At 33.9% G+C, this 16,866-nt stretch overlaps 1 protein-coding gene across 11 annotated transcripts in view; it reads left to right on the top strand.

The window, feature by feature from the left end:
• Positions 1-16,866, top strand: part of Lrba (LPS responsive beige-like anchor protein) — a 711,450-nt gene that overhangs the window by 334,803 nt on the left and 359,781 nt on the right. For 10 of the 11 annotated variants that reach the window (XM_087205721.1, XM_087205722.1, XM_013067217.3 and 7 more), the window contains one exon: positions 5,887-6,053. The exons of the other annotated variant lie outside the window; for it this stretch is intronic. In XM_087205721.1, the coding sequence (XP_087061847.1) occupies positions 5,887-6,053 (167 nt within the window). The remainder of the gene's footprint in view (positions 1-5,886; positions 6,054-16,866) is intronic. 11 annotated transcript variants of the gene reach the window in all.

Genomic DNA, 16,866 nt, shown 5'->3' on the forward strand with positions numbered 1-16,866 from the left:
CTGGTTAGGAGCTCCATTACAGTATTGAATGGAAATCATGAGAATGTGCATACTTGTTTTGTCCCTCTTTTTAGCTGAATAGTTTTTTAGATGTCCTTCTCAAAGATAGAGGAAATAGTCTGTCACACCTAGTTTGAAGTTCTTTCAAAAACCATAAATGAGTACTGAATATTGTGAAATGTTTTTGTTTAAAAAATTCTATGATGATGTTTTCTCCCTTTTTCTGTTATATAGTATATACATATACTGATTTTAAATATTAAGTCAGCCTTCTATTCCATACACCACCTGTACTTCATCATGATGTATAGTCCACTTTTTAATAGCTGAATGTTGTTACAGTTTTTTAAAGATCTTACGTTAGACCTCAGAATTTATCTGTTACATACAGTTTTGATTTTTAGTTTTCTTTTCTTGTAATGTAAAATTAGTTACAGTGTATAACTTAGCTTACTGTATCTGAAAGACTTTAAGATTGATATCATTTCTTCCTTAAATGTTGGTAGAATTCAACAGTATAAACCATCTGGGCCTGATACTTCTTTGTGGGAAGGAATTTAGTTGAATTAAATGCCTTTAGTAATGGTAGGTCTATTCATGTTTACTCTTTCTTCTTGAGCATCAGTTTTAGTAGTTTGTATCATTCAAGGATTTTGTCTATGTGATCTAAAGTATTAAATTAACAAGCATAACATTGTTCATAATATTTCTGTATTAGCTTTTAATGTCTACAGGATATTTCGTCATCATTTTTTGCTGTCCTTAAGATATTAACTGAAGTATTCTTTTCTATTTGTGTTACTGGTAATATGTGTCTCTATTTTGTTCTTGAAAATTCTTCTTTTCTTTGGTATCAGGGATTGAACTCGGGTCCTTGCCACTTGCGCAGCAGGCGACAAAACCTCTGAGCTAAATCCCCGGCCCTGTTCTTGAAAATTCTTGATAAATATTTGTTAATTTTGTCAGAGAAGCAGCTGATTTTTAATTGATTTTTATCCATGAAATTTCTTTTGCTAATTTAAAAATTGTAGTTATATCATTTTGCCTGTTAATTTGTTTTTGTATTTCATTTTTTTTCTTTTCTTTTTAGGTATTTATTTTTTCTGCTCTTGCATAGAAGTTTAGGTTATTGATTTTAGATGTTGGCTTCATTGATTTTAGCATTCTCACCTTTTCTAATATTTAAAGCTATAAATGTTCCTTTAAGTGCTCCTTCAGCTGATTCTAAAATTGATCCATAAGTTATTTGGAGGAGAACTGCTTAATTTACAAATTTTTTGAAAAACTTGAAAGGTGCTTTTTACCTCTGTGCCTTCACCTGAAGAGTCAGGGGGACCTCTGTGTTACTAAATCTCTTTCTCTGTGAAACTTCCTTGTTTTTGGTGTTTGTCCTTCAAATGCTCTCGCCATCACTGTCTCAGTAGACTTTTTTTTAAGAAAAGAAAAAAAATATATTTCTTTGTTTTTATAACAAGTCTGCAGGATATCTGGGAAATAGTACATAATTTGAATATGTCTGGAATAGAGGATGCTCAGGCAGACATGAAGAAAGACTATGTGGCTGAATTATAGGTCATAAGATCTAGCTAATAAAATTTGGTTGTAATTGGTTATTTTGTCTAATACTTTTGACAGGTGTTATTTTGGGGACGTGGAGTATATAAATATATATATGTGCTATATCAAAATTAATTCTTCTTTAAAAATATTGAGACTGCTCATAAGAGACCAGTTAGATGATTTCTTGAGCTGGTTTGTAAGGTAGTAGAGATCTGTGTGTAAGAGCAGCAATGAGTGTTTAATAGGATTTGGTAAAATGGTATGAATGGGATCTAAGTGCAGTAAATCGAGGTCATAGGTGACAGTTAATAGAAAAACTTTCCTTCTGAAATGTAGTGGCATGTTTGGGATGAAGGTGTAGTGTTCAGTTTAGTATATTTTTAATTTTAGTTATTTATTGAACAAACGGATATTATCTTACAGGTAAAAATGTCGGCTCTTATTTTGAAAAACAGCTGGATCAGATAAGAAAACTTGAAAACTGGACCTACACTGATAACAGTAGATGAAATGGGAGTGGGTAGTACTGCCTTGAAATATTTGACCAAGACCTCGGATGATACCAGCATTTCATAAGGAGAATAATAAAGGGAAAAGCCTAGCCAAATCAGTGGCAGAAAGAAGTTAAGGAAAATAATTTAGAGAAGGAAAGGAAAAGAAGCAAAGCAAAGGAAAGCAAAGCAAAAAAATGGAAAGGAAAGGAAATCAAACAAGGAAAGCACTCAAATCAGTGGCAGAAGGAAATCATAGTAAGTGTTTTAATTTGAAGATCACGCCTCCCTCATGCACAGGGCAAATAATAAAGTTAAACCAAATCATAAAATATGGGTGGAAATATTTAAATCTAGTATCATCTCTGCTTCATTTACATTTAAAGGGCCAAAGTAATTTGAATTACCTGAATTACAAATGGCCATTATAAATTGTTTTCATCTTTTTTACTGTTACTTTATTTCCTCTTAGAAGAGTGTATTATTTTTAATTTAATTCCATAGTAGTAAGTCTTAGCTTTCTTTAGCAACAGTCAAATACAATTGACTTGTTAGTTCCCAAGATACTTATTTGTTTTGATTTTTAAATTCAGATGTTTTTGAGTCATGTTGTAGTATGAGTGAGGAAAATTGAGAAGTCTAATATAAAAGTTGTATCATGCTTAAAATATTAGAACAGAAAACTGAATGTAAAGTAAGAAATTATGCCTAAAGTTGGATGAAAGTTTTAGATCTGACCTTTTACTTCATAGTCTATAAGTGGCATTGTTTGATAAAGGTCTCTTGGAGTACCTCCATTTATTCTTCAAACCCAAGGATACACGTATCTTTGAATACACCCCTGATAAATAACATATTTTATAGAGAATGTATTATTGGTATTTAATAAGAGCATCTTCAAGTTAGATTATGAAGACATTTTTAAAAATAGATACAAGTTCATTATATCTTTAAGAAACATTCTTGTTTGGTTTCCTTTTATCATGCTTTAAGGTCAAATGTGACTCTGATGTTCTACAAAGAGACAGAGATTGATAATCAGGAAAGAATGGTCTTTTAATGTGATTTATATCTATAGATTTTATGTCAGATATGAAAAGTTACTGTTCAAATTGTACAGGAGGATCCATTAAAGAACACTTTAAACCATTTTACTATTTAGCTTACCTTGAGATGTTGCTTTTAGAATTATGCCTTTTCAAGCAAACCTTAATAGCTTTTCAAATGTTTATAAAATATAATTTGATAAAGTTGTTATTCCACTACTAAGGGGAATGGGGGAAAAATAAGAACCAAGAGAGATTATGTAAAGGTGCACATTTCCAATGATGAATGTCATTATATTGTATACCTAAAATGTACCAATAAAATTAATTTAAAAAAAAAGAAATACTAGGCTGTTTGATAGGATCTTATTGGGTGCTATACAGTACTTTTAATACTGTAATATGAAGGTATGTGATGTGTCAGGGGTATACAGAAACAAATGATTTTCTAAATTTTACCAATAATTTGAATTTCTTCTTACTAGGTAAAGGTAGCAAAAGGCAGATTGTCAGTACAGTTGGAAATATTGAAAGGATAAACATTTGTCTCCTGTTCTGTTCTGTTCTTTTCAGAACATGGTTGGGCTGGATATGAAGTAACCTATTAAATATTAATTCGTACATGAGCCCCACAAAATACCACACATCAAGTGACATTTTTGTCACAATGGAAAAATTCTCTAGGTATCTTCCTTTACAACTACTGTCCCTTCAGATAATTAAAAATATTTTGTTCATATATTTTCTCCAAACTCTGCTCTCCTGTGGCATATTTCATATAGTCATTTAAAAAGGTACAGCATATGCATTTACATTTGTTAAAATCCGTTCTTTATTGACTAATTGACTTATTTTCTCTAATTCAGTATTTTGTTTCAATTCAAGTGTTTTAGTTTCAATTCATTTCTGTTTCAGACAATGCCCAAAGTCTAGTTGACAAATTCTTCAACTAATAATAACCCCATCATTTTGCAGATGAGAACATTTGCCTAAAGAGGGAATAAGGTAGTTGCTCAAGACTGGCAGGAAACATTAATGAGATGATACAGTAAACTGGATTTTGCTTTGCTTCCAACTTTATATTAATTCATGTAAACACATAATTATTTTGATGTGTGTTTGTATGCGTGCACACATTACTGGGATTGAACCCAGGGCTACATCCTAGCCCTTTTAAACATTTTTTATTTTGAGACAGGGTATGGCTAAGTTGCTTAAACAGAGCTGAAACTTGTCATTCTTCTGACTCAGCCTCCCAGAGTGTCAGGATTACAAGTGTGTGCAACTATACCTGGCTATCACATACTGATTTTTAGTGAATTTTTTCTGTCTTCATCCTGCTTTCCAGGATTTCTGTAATGTATTACTTTTTCTGCTTGTATTTTGTGCTTGTGTCAAACTATTGCCTTTCTTGTCCCTGAAACTGATTCATGTTTTATGCTTAGTCTTCACTTTGACTTGGTTTGTTTTATTTCCCTGCAAGAATGACTTGCCTTCTCAAGCTGAGAGTGGTGGCGCATGCCTGTAATCCCAGCACTTGGGAGGCTGAGGCAGGAGGATTACTACAAGTTCGAAGCCAGCCTGTTCTATATAGTGAGCTCAGAGCCAACCTGAACTATGTAGTAAGACCCTGTCTCCAAAACAAAACAAAACAAAACAAAAAACAAAAAAGAAAGACTAACCTTCTCAAATTCTTTCATTATTAAATTCAACCTTGGTATCCTGTGATACGTGTATTGCTCAGACTGAGAGCTATTTGATTTCTTATATAGGTACATATATACCATATCTTTTGGGTTGCTTTTGGTGTAAGGAATGGAAAACATAGTTGATATGAGTATGTAATGACCAAGAGTTTATTGGAACTAATAAAAATTCTTTAAAAAACACTTGTAGCAAATCTGAAGCAGTAGTGGTGAACCTATGACATATGTGCCACAGTGGGCTGTTTGTATCATTGCAAGCGCTGTAAAGGTCACCATCACTGGTTGAAAAGCAAGCTGTTCGTTTGGGTGTGATTGATCCAGAAGTTCGTGAATTCATTTGGAATAAACTCTATTTTTGTCTAATTCTCGCAGTTCTGCTCTTTGAGTTTTGGCTTTATATTCAGGCAAGCTTCCCTCATAGAGTAGAGAGAGCTGCCAGCACTCATGCAGTACATACTTCATACTGAAAGGAAGGAGGGAACTTTACACCCAAACTCTTGAACTTTCCACTTGTTCAGCTGTTCTATCAGGTGCTCTCTCCAGTCAGTGTTGATGTGATCATTACTCAGGTGGTTCAGGACAGTCAGGACCCTCTTTTGTGGCTGTCTCTGAGACCCTTAGGTCTCTAAACTTAATTTCATACCTTTATTCCTGTTATTACTATGCCTCAAGTCCTTTACAGTTTCACTTCATGCTATTTTGTAATGCGGGGCCCCTGGATTTACATGACTGGCTGGTTCTTTTTCTTTTTTTTGGTACCGGGGATCGAACTTGGGTCCTTGTGCTTGCACAGCAGGCGGTGAAACCACTGAGCTAAATCCCCGGCCCCAACTGGCTGGTTCTTACTACTTAAGTCTCATGTTAACTGTTTTTGAGTGTATCTTATGATTGATTTGAGAAAATTAAATTCTTGAGTGATGTTGTACCAAGAAAGGAGATCACTAAATGTTAGCTAAATAATTTAATGAGGGATAGAAATGTTTGTGTTGGCTTTATCCATGCTGGAGATTATTTCCTGGTGTATTTTAAGTCCTCCTCCTGTATTTTATAATATTAATGAATGTTTACTTTTTTCTATTCAAGTCTCTGTGTGCCCAGTATTCTGCAGACAAGCGAGAAGAGGAAAAGATGTGTGATCATTTGATAAGAGCAGCTAAATATCGAGACTATGTGACATCAACTCAACTAATCCAGAAAATTATCAACATTCTCACAGACAAGCATGGAGCCTGGGGAAATTCCACAGTGAGGTAAAAGGATACCTTTAGGATTTAGCCCCTAATTTTCTATAGATAGTCTAGCTTTAGATAAATGTCTTTGAATATTACCAATGCTAGATAAAGGGCAGAGTAATTTAATTTTGTATTTCATCTTTTATGATGAGTTTAAAGCACAGAAGGAGAAAATTTGTATGAATAGAGTTACAGATCTTTCTAGATACTTTAGTAGTCTCAATTCCTTCATAGGAAAATTTGCTCTTATTTATTCATTGAGAAGTGAACTGTTAAGGGAAGCAGTTAACAGAACTTTTATTAGTTGCAATTATAGAATTTCTACAAATGCACTATTTTATTTTTAAAATCTGTTTGCTACATTTTTGAGTTAACACATAAATTTGAAAACATAATACATTTTTATTAAGTCATTGCAAATTGCAGGAGTACAATGATGAAAAAGAATAAATGCTTTCTTAAAATTTTATTCAGTATATTTACTTCCTTTAAAAATATATAATCTGAGCACTGTACTCTTTACTTTGTAATAATTCAGTTACCTTAAAGTCTAAGAAATTTAGACAAATTGTAAAATCTATTCTCTAGAACTATTTCATGCTACAGCTCTTACATTATTCGACTCTTTTACATAATGTTAATGAAAGTGTTATAAATTCTACTAGAAAAAATTGTTTTCATTTCCTTATAACTCTAATTTGATTATGTTTGTATTTTAATCAACTTGTATGTCTTGTAGACATCAAATTCTAATTTAGAAATTTTCCCATGAAATAAGTACTTTTCCATTTTTGAAAGGTAAACATTTAAAAAATTTGAATTGAAAGCTACCTGTAACTGATGCTTTTTAGTATATGTGTTCACTACTATATAGGAAATACATTTCATAATGTTCACTATGAAGAATACTTATTCAAATACATTTCTAAGTATGCAATTTTTGGTTTCCGGCATTGCAGGCCAATATTTGAGGGCAGAAACCAAAACAAACCCAACCTAACCAAACCACACCATCAGAATAGAGATAGGAGCCCTGTTTATTTGTCTGTTTTGATCTTGTTCAGCTGGTCTCATGTGTAAGCGTGGTCACAGAATGACGTGTGTTACCAGGTCAGTGATCTCTGGTGCCTTCTCTTATGGCATGTGAATGCCCATGAGAGAGTTTGTGAGTGTGAGTGTGTTTGTGTGTGTGGGGGGGTACTGTTGAGGGTTTTAGAGTTTTGTGGTGCTTTAATGTTACAGATTTTATGTCATTTTGATACCAGGTACCGAACATAAATTAGGATAATACTTTGATGTATGGTGTCTGGCACATAGAAGTGACTTTTTTATCTGTTGAATTTTTTTGAAAAGTTATTTTTCACCTAAAGGTAGTTTTACAGTTTTAAAATAAAAAATCTGTAGGTAACATATCCCAGGTGTTTCATAGTCATTTTTGAGATCAGAATTCCTTTTGGTGATAGCTAGAGTTTTGTATAGCACAGTGTGCTATTAGAATGAATAAATTTTTTCTGTTGTAGTTTTGCTGTAATAAAATATCTTGGAAAAATAAATGGACTGTGAAATGTATTTATCTAGAAATAATTAGTGTTTCTGTAATAGAGTTATTCAAATGCATCAACTCTTTATTGTTCTGTGCAGCCAGAAATAATTGAAGTAAATTCTGAACTTTTAATATTTCTGAAAATCCAGGGCAAAAACCATTTTTTGGTTTTCTTGCTAAGTGGCAATAGCTGACATATTGTTGGCTTTCTAACGTGTACACTTTTAATTTAGAGAACTAGAAAGGATGTATCATTAAAAAAATTATTAGTAGTAAATTGATTTTTTTTTCTCTAGAACTGTTATCACTTAACATTTTGTTAAAAGCAGCATGTAGTGAAACACATTGCTTCCATGTTGATATTTCTTTGTCATTTGGTTCTGTGTCACATTCATCTGTTACTTAGAACACCTGGTTGCTCTCCAGTGCCTTTTGTACAATTATCTTAAAAATAGTCCTTTTTGATCTTAGTTCCTATTGTAGTGAATTTGTAGATCTTGATGCTCCTTTTCAGATGACTACATAAGAAAATGCAGTTGATCAAATGTATGCCAGCTTACTATTCTTTGACAGTGGATAACTATTCTGATTTCCCTTGTATGAGACTTGCATAATCAGCTTGTAAATTATGGACATGGTTGTAATAAATGAGAATAACACAGTGTACTTTGTTCTTCACTTAGCATAATTCTAGAAAACATAAATGGCATTAGGGAGAAATGAGAGTCATACTGTAGCTATAATGCATTTAACTATCCTAAGCCTGTTAAAAGAAATATGCACAATGAGCAAAATTCTAGTAGAGCATTCAATTATTTTAGGTAGAATTTCTTTGTGTTTTATCTAAAGAATTATAGTAGCATTTTGTCTTTTAATTCAATCATATTAGAATATTTAGAAATTTCATTTGTGGCATTTTAAAATTTTGACCCTCCTTTGGAATTCACATAATTTGCTTGTAGCCATGGCTATGTAGGCCTAATACTTTTCCATTAATGTCATTTATTTTGTTTCACTATTGATGGCTTTTCTAATGCCACACGATCAGTGGGCTGCAGTGCTGGCAGCTGGCCTGGGATCGGCAGTGGTTTTAATAAATCACAATCAGACCCATGCCATTACATCAATATTTTTAGTCAATTATAGAGAAGGTCAGGTGCTACATTCAGTATAGGAGCCTCAGCATGTGGCATTTGAGAAACATCTGGTCCTGCAACAAAACTGCAAGCCGGGGAAAAAAAGAATCCAATTTATCCCATCTAAAGAGACCAAATGAAATCTGCTGCTTTATGGATAATACAATGATGATTATAGCCATTTTGAACATGTTATACTTGCTAGACTTAATACCCTTTATAAAGACATATTCCCAAAAGTTTCCATTCAATAAAAACTGAAAATGAAAATATTATTTTCTCAGAAGCAGATGGGAATTGTTGTCTCCTCACAGCAGGCATCTAATATCTTTTGACACCTAGTGACCTGCCTGAATGCAATTTGTGTCTTAATATCCGCTTACACCAGCTTTTGCCACGAGAGCTCCCTCTTTCTCCCTCACTCTCTATTTCTCTTTTCTTTGCTGCCTAGACGACTATTTCAGTCACAGGTAAAGGAAAGTATTCCCCCCTTAGAGCTCTGATAGCTGTGTGCCCTTTACTGTCATTGCATTTTTTCAAATGCTTAGAGATTTCAGGAAATAATGGGCCAGACAAGTACCTGTTCATCCATACATTACTGTCACCTGGAGTGAGGCTCAGGTGAAAACTGAGAGAGCTTGATAAGAATAGTGGAATAAGCAAGAAAGAGGCCACAAATGAACAGAGTGGCAGAAGTAATTTTTTTCCGGTGCATGGAGCAGGCATTGTGTTTATTTGGGTCAGGAGACAAATCATCTTTCATGTAGATGACACCTGGTAAAGTGGCTGAATGTAAGAAGGATGAGGAGAGATGATGGAGAACACTGGATGGGAGTCTCTGAGGACATACTACCCTTTTCTCATATCGTCCTTCATTGCATTCTAATAGGCTGACTAATGTACCATGGAAATTCACTCTTGGTGTTAGTCTGGAAAAGAGGGTGGTTCTCTTCTCTAAAAGATGCATAGGTAGAGCTAGAGACATAAATTATTTTAGAAGTAATAAGGTTTAGGAATTTTTAAGAGAACCTCATATCAAAATTCTTGAATGCTTTTGATTAGTTTAGGAGACTGTTTAGGTTTCGATTTCTGCTGCTTTAAGAAACTCCGTTTCAGATTGCTTGAATGTGTTCTAATGGATGCCCTCAAGCTAGAGGCGTCTCTTCCTGAAACACATTCATCTTTTTTCTGTGTCACAGGCTTGCCGGTAAAATCTTGGTGATGCTCTCTCCAATTTTTCTTCAGTAAATCAAATCTTCCTTCTTTCAGAAAGATGAATGCTGTAAGGTTGGAGTGTTATAAAAAAAAATCAATGCAGGCAAAATTGAAACAGTATGCCTCTGTATTGATTGGCCTTGTGAAATCGAAACTAACAGCTTTGTAACTGTTCCAGTGGACAGTTAGCTGACCTGTAATGGACAAACTATCAATATTAGCATTACTGTTTTATCTTGCAGTATGTCATTTTAAAATCCAGAATCCAGGGAAGGAAGGGTCTAGAGAATTTTTAATCTCTTTTGTAGGAAATACCCCACTTTCTTTTTATATACTATTGTTTGTAGAAAGGAGTAGCTTAATGTACTTGACATATAAAAAGCTATGACCAAGGCAGTGTTGATTTTTAAGTAAGTTTCTCATTTTGAGCCACAATAAAAGGTTATTTTCAAAATAATTTCTGGTGTTTTAAAAAATATGTTTAGTGGTGAAATTCTGTATTGAACTCATTTTATTTGACATGTATTCTATCCCAATACCAATGTGTCATTTCTTATCTTTCACATATATTCTTTGTTTAATCTTTTAATAAAAGGTTGTATCAGTGAATCTATACTGAAATTAATATGTTAAGATGGTAATGCACTTACCAAGAGTTCATCTCAGGCATTCGATTCCATTACACACTGTGGATAATCAGACAGTGTACTCATAGTTACAGCATACCCATCCTTATTGTTCTGATGCTTTTATTTTTATTCCTACCCCACCTCTGGGAGCTGGTACTTGAGGTCAGTGCAAGCTCCACTCATTGCTCTCTCTGGGGCATCCAAGATGCTGGAAACTCTTTAGAGCCACTCCTGACAAGAGCACTGCAAGATGACTTAATAAAGCTAACACTTTCCCCATTTACCCCCTCCTTGTTCCCTTTTGTAGGAAGGGAAAAAAATCAATAGCTAACAAAACAAATGGAAGGCTCTATGGAGCTGTCAGTTAGAGAAAATAGGTATTTTTAAAAATATTTTTTGCATGCAAAGACTAGTTATAAACCCTAAGTACACAAAGGCCTGTGATCAGGTATGTCATGAGAATTGCCTGTAATTAATTTTCTAGAAAGTTGGTATCTACCCCATTGCAAAGATGAGTTCTAGTGTTAACACTGAGAATCATTTTCTTCTCAATTAGCACATATTCTATTGTCATCGTGTAAGTGTATTATATCATCATACACGATTTGAACTTTTATTTTTAGTCACACCTTAAGATGAGTACAAAATGAGTAAATATTATGTACAAATATTATGTCTCATAAAAGAATAATAGGTGGGCCTGATATTGAGTATATGGGATGTGAATAACTGCATATTCAAATATCATAAGGCAATCCCCCCAAACTCATGTAATTTCACAGTCAACTAACATGTCTTGCAAAATTAAACATTGAATATTTACTTTTTGTAATCTTGAATAAAATATTTTGGTATAAAGCAATTTCAAAGAAATAAACAATGAAACAAGCTTAGGACAGGCAAGTGTCAACCGTCAAAGTTAAGGAGACTTCCTCCTTTTTTTTTTGGTACCGGGGATCAAACTTGGGACCTTGCACTTGCAAGGCAGGCGGGCGAACCACTGAGCTAAATACCCGGCCCAACGTTCAAAGTTGGTATGTTGTAAAAGTAAATAAAATAAATACAGATTGTTTAATATATGCTCAGTAAAAAGTCAAGTTTATATATGTTTTTGAATACCTTTAGGTTTCAGTATTCAATGAATGCTTCCAATTTGTTTTGATGTTCCATTTGCTTTATATATATATATATATATATATATATGTATATACCTATATGTATATACATATATATATATATTTTGTTTGTTTGTTTGCTGGGGATGTAATCCAGTGCCTTACATATGCTAGGCAAGCAGTCTAACACTGAGCTAGATAGACCCCTAGCACTTTTAAAATATTCTCTTTCTAAATTCTATGGTAGTTATAAACAATCTCGACTGCAGAATTAGGTAATTGACAATATATTCCATTTCTTTGTTTTGTGTACAGATTATAAGGTTCTTATCTTTATGTAATTTCTGTAGTTCTTAAGGCACAGGTATTATTAAGATATACAGTGAATGCGTAAATTAAAATAAATTATTATAGTAAAGGATACATAGCTTTCAGTCCCCTCAAAACATCCCTCCTCGCCTTGTACACACTTAGCCCAATATTCTTGCCACTTTCTGAAGCAGTTCTAGATGTCCACTTTGGTGTCTTTATGAGATGTGATAAAAAATACAGTGAATTGTGCTATTCAGTGGAAAATGCTATTCATTGGAAAGGCAGTCTTGTAGAAACATTATAATATGTCCTCACCCACCTCACTCACCGGTTCTGGCTCTTTTCTCAGAGTCAAAATGACCATGAGAGGCAAACCTTTTCAACTGACTTAGGACATAGAGGCAGCCATGACAGTGCAACTAAAGATACATAAGAGGACTGCAGAACTGCTCAGAGACTAGCAAGAAATTTGTAAGGGAAAAGGAATATATGTGAAAAGCAATGAACCATAGATATGAGTTGCAGATTTGGAAAGGGCGGTTTCTCTTTTTGGAGAATTTTCTGTAACAACTTTTGAATATTTAGCATAGAAATTCTTTAAGTTCAATAGATAATTTCTATTACTTGGGTCTGCTTGAACTTTTAATAGTCCCTGTTGTACTTTTGTTTCAAACAAAGATTTTCAACAATATTCCAAAGAGTTGAGAACAGATGAAATTACTTGAGGAATTTTTTTAAATGTAATGGTTTTATAGATCAGGGTTGGGCCCATACAGTCTGGGTTATTGGCAAGCATCACACTTTTAGTAAGGATCTCTTGAGCACCACAGCCTGAGATTGGCTCAGTCCTGAGGTTTGTTGCAGGGCTGCTGTCTACTTTGGGCCCGCTACGGGGCACTCTTCTGATGGCTGATGTTTGGCTGATCTGAGTTCTGTTTCTCCTGCTTATTACAGCAGTTTTTCTTTTCATATCTACTTAATGCCCACTGTGCACCACTTACTGTGCACAGCAAGGCATTGTAGAAGCCAATGCAAGACAGACATGTCTCCTGCCTTCATAGAACTTTCTGTCTAGTGGGGAAACTAGAAAAGAGAATGGATAATTACAAATGGCTTTAAAAGCAATACCTGTAAAAGTATTACACTGTAAAAGTTCATAATTAAGGACATATTGTTATAAAAAGTTTTAAAAAAAATTTTAGACTCCTTCTAAGAAAAGATCAGCGTGATTACAAGGAAAGAGCCTGCTGGGTGTGAAACCTGTATTTCTATTCCTGGGTCTTTCTTTTGCAGGGTATGTGATATAACCTATAAAAAATAAGGTTGTAATTTCCATATACATTTATTTATTTCAGACAGATTACAAGTGAGAACACAATAGTCTACTTGCAGATAGCTGAAGCTTAAAGAAGGGAAATGTTAACAAAAATTAATTTTTGAAAATACGGGGAATAGTGCTATTAAAATGAGCTCATTGTATAGTAAGGTCTAAGATTTTTATGATTCTAAAAGTTTGTTCAACTTATTCAAGAATTAGGAAAGAATATCTAAAATTTCACATATTAATAGCTGTATATAGATCTGGTATATTTATAATAGTTATTGATAATGATAATGTAAATATTAGCTGGCACTTATTGAATAATTAGCTTTGAGCTAAGCTCTTTGCCAAGTATTTTATGAGGTATGTCACTTTATCTTAAAAATAGACCACTGAGAAAGCTTCAATTCATTCTATTTTACACATGAAGAAATTAGAGCTTAAAAATTTAGTCTAATGACTAAATAAACCCAGATCAAAGGGCTAGTACTGTAATTGCAGTAGTTAGCTTTAAACCTAAGCATTCTAACTTCACAGCTCATACTCATAATAATCATGGAACTTCTTAATTTTAGTAATTGATATTCAATTTTTGAGTGCTTATAATCTGCCAGGGACTAGATAAGACTGTTTTGAACATTACTTCATTGAATCCTCAAAACATTTAATAAAATATATGCTATAAATTTCTGTTCTATAATGGAATAAAGAAGGTTGAGAGACACTCAACCAACCAACCCACCCAGTGTTTTTGCGTCTTATACTTTGCCAGTTCAGATGTGGTCAGCGTAAAAGGCTGTATCCATATTTGACTTTTTTTTTGTATATCCTTTTATTGGTACATTTTAGGTTATACAATATAATGACATTCATCATTAGAAATTTGCACCTTTACATAGTCTCTCTTGGTTCTTATTTTCCCCTTCCCCTGCCCTCCCTTCAACCCCTCCATCCCTCTCTATTTACAAAGACTTTGTTTCCATTTTTTCATTTTCTCATATTAATTCCATGTTTGACTTTTTGTTTCCTGAAATACATGTGTGAGGACTACTCTTAATCTTTTTATGGTTTTACTTGGTTTAATTTCCAACTTATTTTTTATGTTAAAACTAAACCCCAAAACTTCATAAAATTGTTTATGATACTGGGGCTCAAACTCCCAGCTTTTTTTGTTGTTGTTTTTTAATTTTTAAATTTAGAGATAGGGTTTTGCTAAGTTTCTCACATGGGACTTGAACTTGTGATCCTCCCGCCTCAGCCTCCTTGAGTACTGGGATTACAGCCATGAGCCACTGTGCCTGACCCAAAAATCAATTTTTTAAGTAAATAAGGTTCTTACTTAGAACCCCACTCTTTAAATTGGATTAAAAAATCTCATGTAGATGAATTCAAGAGCTCATTGGTTTATCATTCACTGCTGGTAGAAGCATCAAATGATATGAAACTCACTTTCCAACCTGTTACAGGGAGAAGTTACAATGGCAACTTGTTACAATAAAATCAAAGTGGAACCTCAACTCCTAAATCATAATCTAAGACTCTTTTTAACATTTTGCCCTACTTTTTCTTATATGTCTTATCATCTACCGTTGCATTATGTTATTTAAAAATGTGAATTTTTAGCAAATGACCTATGCCAGTATTCAAATATCACTTGCATATGAAAGTGATCCTTGATTGAATATACATCAAAACAACATAAACAGCTATAAATATTTATTACGTTAATGCTAAATTTCTGAATATACTAATTGTCTTGTGATTATATCTTTATTTTAGTTTATTACTACTTGTGTGTAGTACATAATATTTACATTCCTTTTGGGAAGTTGCTACATGTACATAACAGATCTTAATTCCATTTTTCATCCTCTTTCCCTTCTCTCTTTTTCCCTTGCCCTCTCTCTCCCCATCCTTTGATCCTTTTCCATTTTTACTAATTTTTTTTCCTTTTTTAAAATTAATTTTATTGGTATATATTAGATATACAATATAATGACATTCATCATTGGAAAATTGCACCTTTACATAATCTCTCTTGGTTCTTACTTTTTCCCCCTTCCCCTGCCCTCCCTTCAACCCCTCCATCCTTCCCTATTTACAAAGATTTTGTTTCCATATTTTCATTTTATCATATTCCATTCCTTTCTTTCTTCTCCCCTACCCCTCCCGCTTCCCCTTCTCCTTTGCCCCTTTGCTCCTTTTCTTCCTATTTCATGTTATTTATTCTATCTTTTAGTCCTTATTTGCACTTTCAGTTTCTCACACTAGAGAAACTGTTCGTTATTTACAAGTGTGTGTCCTATTTATTTCACTTAAGATTATCACCTCAATGTGCATCTATTTAGCTATAAATGTCTCTAATTTCTCATTTTTTATGGCTGAGTAGTACTGCATTTTATAAAAGAACCACATTTCTTTATCCAGTCTCCAGTTGATGGGCATTTGGGCTGTTTCCAAGTTTTAGCTATTACAAACTGTGCTGCTATGAACATGGGTGCATATATATATCACTGTGGTATGATTCTTTTAATTCTTTGGGAAAGATAACCCAGCAGGGGGATAGGTGGGTCAAATGGGACGTCCAGTCCTAGTTCTTTGAGGTATCTCCATACTGATTTCCACAGTGGTTGCACCAGTCTACACTCCCACCAGCAGTGGAGAAGGGTTCCTTTCTCCCCACAACCCCACCAGTATTTATTATTGGTTGATTTCTTGCTGGTAGACATTCTTTCTGGGGTGAGGTGTAATCTCAGTGTTGTTTTCATCTGCATCTCTCGAATGACCAGTGATGTTGAATACTTTTTCATATGTTTATTTGCTGTTTCTGCTTCTTTGTCTGAGAAATGTCTGTTCATTTCAGATGCCCATTTTTGGATTGAGTCTTTAAATTGGGGAGGTCTAATTTTTTTAAGATGTTTATAAATTCTAGATAGTAGACCTTTCTCTGAGGAGCAGCAGGTTAAAATTTTTTCCCACATTGTGGGCTGTCTTTTCACACTGCTAGTGGTTTCTCTTGCTGTGGAGAAGCTTTTTAGTACAAAGAGATCCCACTTGTTGATTGTTTGCACTAGTTCATGGGCAACTGAGGTTTTGTTCATAAAATCTTTTCCTACACCAATGTCTTCAAGAGTTCTACCTAACCTCTGTTCCAGCCAGTTCAGTGTTTCTGTTTTAATATTTAGATCTTCAATCTGTTTTGATTTTAGTTTAGTGCATGGTGAGAGATATAGGTCTAGTTTTAATCTTTGGCAAGTTGAAGTCCAGTTTTTCCAGCACCATTTATTAAAGAGACTATTTTTCCTCCAGTGAGGGTGTTTGGCTACTTTGTCAAAGATGAGGTGGCTGAGTGTGTCTGGGGTTGTTTCTGTATCTTCAAATCTGTTCCACTGGTCCTGAGGTCTGTTTCTTTGCTGGTACCATGCTGTTTTTATCACAGTAGTTTTGTAGTATAGTTTCAAGTTGGGGGTTGTGATACTCCCCTGCCATATCTCTGTTACCTAGAATTACTTTTGCTATTCTGTGTCTCTTCTTGTTCCAAATGAATTTTTGGATTGTTT

The sequence above is a fragment of the Heterocephalus glaber genome, unplaced genomic scaffold, assembly GCF_053883595.1.
Source record: "Heterocephalus glaber isolate CG9 unplaced genomic scaffold, H.glaber_assembly_v1.0 deba00000613, whole genome shotgun sequence".
In the NCBI taxonomy this organism is placed as follows: Eukaryota; Metazoa; Chordata; class Mammalia; order Rodentia; family Bathyergidae; genus Heterocephalus; species Heterocephalus glaber.